We start from the raw sequence: 270 nt of genomic DNA, 5'->3' as shown, positions 1-270 counted from the left end.
GGAAGAGGCGGAAGCGGCGCCGGCGGCCGTCGTCTCGAGAGGCGAGCCGTTCCTCAACCAATACACCTTCGGCGTTGGTACACCCAAAGGTGGCGAACATCGTAATTCCGCGTTACGGCCGATCTCCACCGACAACGAGTACGGCGGCGACAGGAAGTGCTTCTTCAGATCTATATATCGGCCGCGATACCAGAGGCAGTTTTTTAATATTCGCTCGGGAAACGCGCTCGAGAGGACGTCGGAACGACGAATGAGAAATAAAGAAGGAAA

At 55.9% G+C, this 270-nt stretch overlaps 1 protein-coding gene across 1 annotated transcript in view; it reads right to left on the bottom strand.

Annotated features, from left to right (window-relative positions):
- Positions 1-270, bottom strand: part of LOC115233304 (netrin receptor UNC5C-like) — a 9,624-nt gene that overhangs the window by 4,892 nt on the left and 4,462 nt on the right. The window contains exon 4 of the mRNA XM_029803630.1: positions 5-170. Within this exon, the coding sequence (XP_029659490.1) occupies positions 5-170 (166 nt within the window). The remainder of the gene's footprint in view (positions 1-4; positions 171-270) is intronic.

This window comes from Formica exsecta, unplaced genomic scaffold (assembly GCF_003651465.1).
Source record: "Formica exsecta isolate Colony F162 unplaced genomic scaffold, ASM365146v1 scaffold17, whole genome shotgun sequence".
In the NCBI taxonomy this organism is placed as follows: domain Eukaryota; kingdom Metazoa; phylum Arthropoda; class Insecta; order Hymenoptera; family Formicidae; genus Formica; species Formica exsecta.
This window is presented reverse-complemented; position numbering and strand designations above follow the sequence as displayed.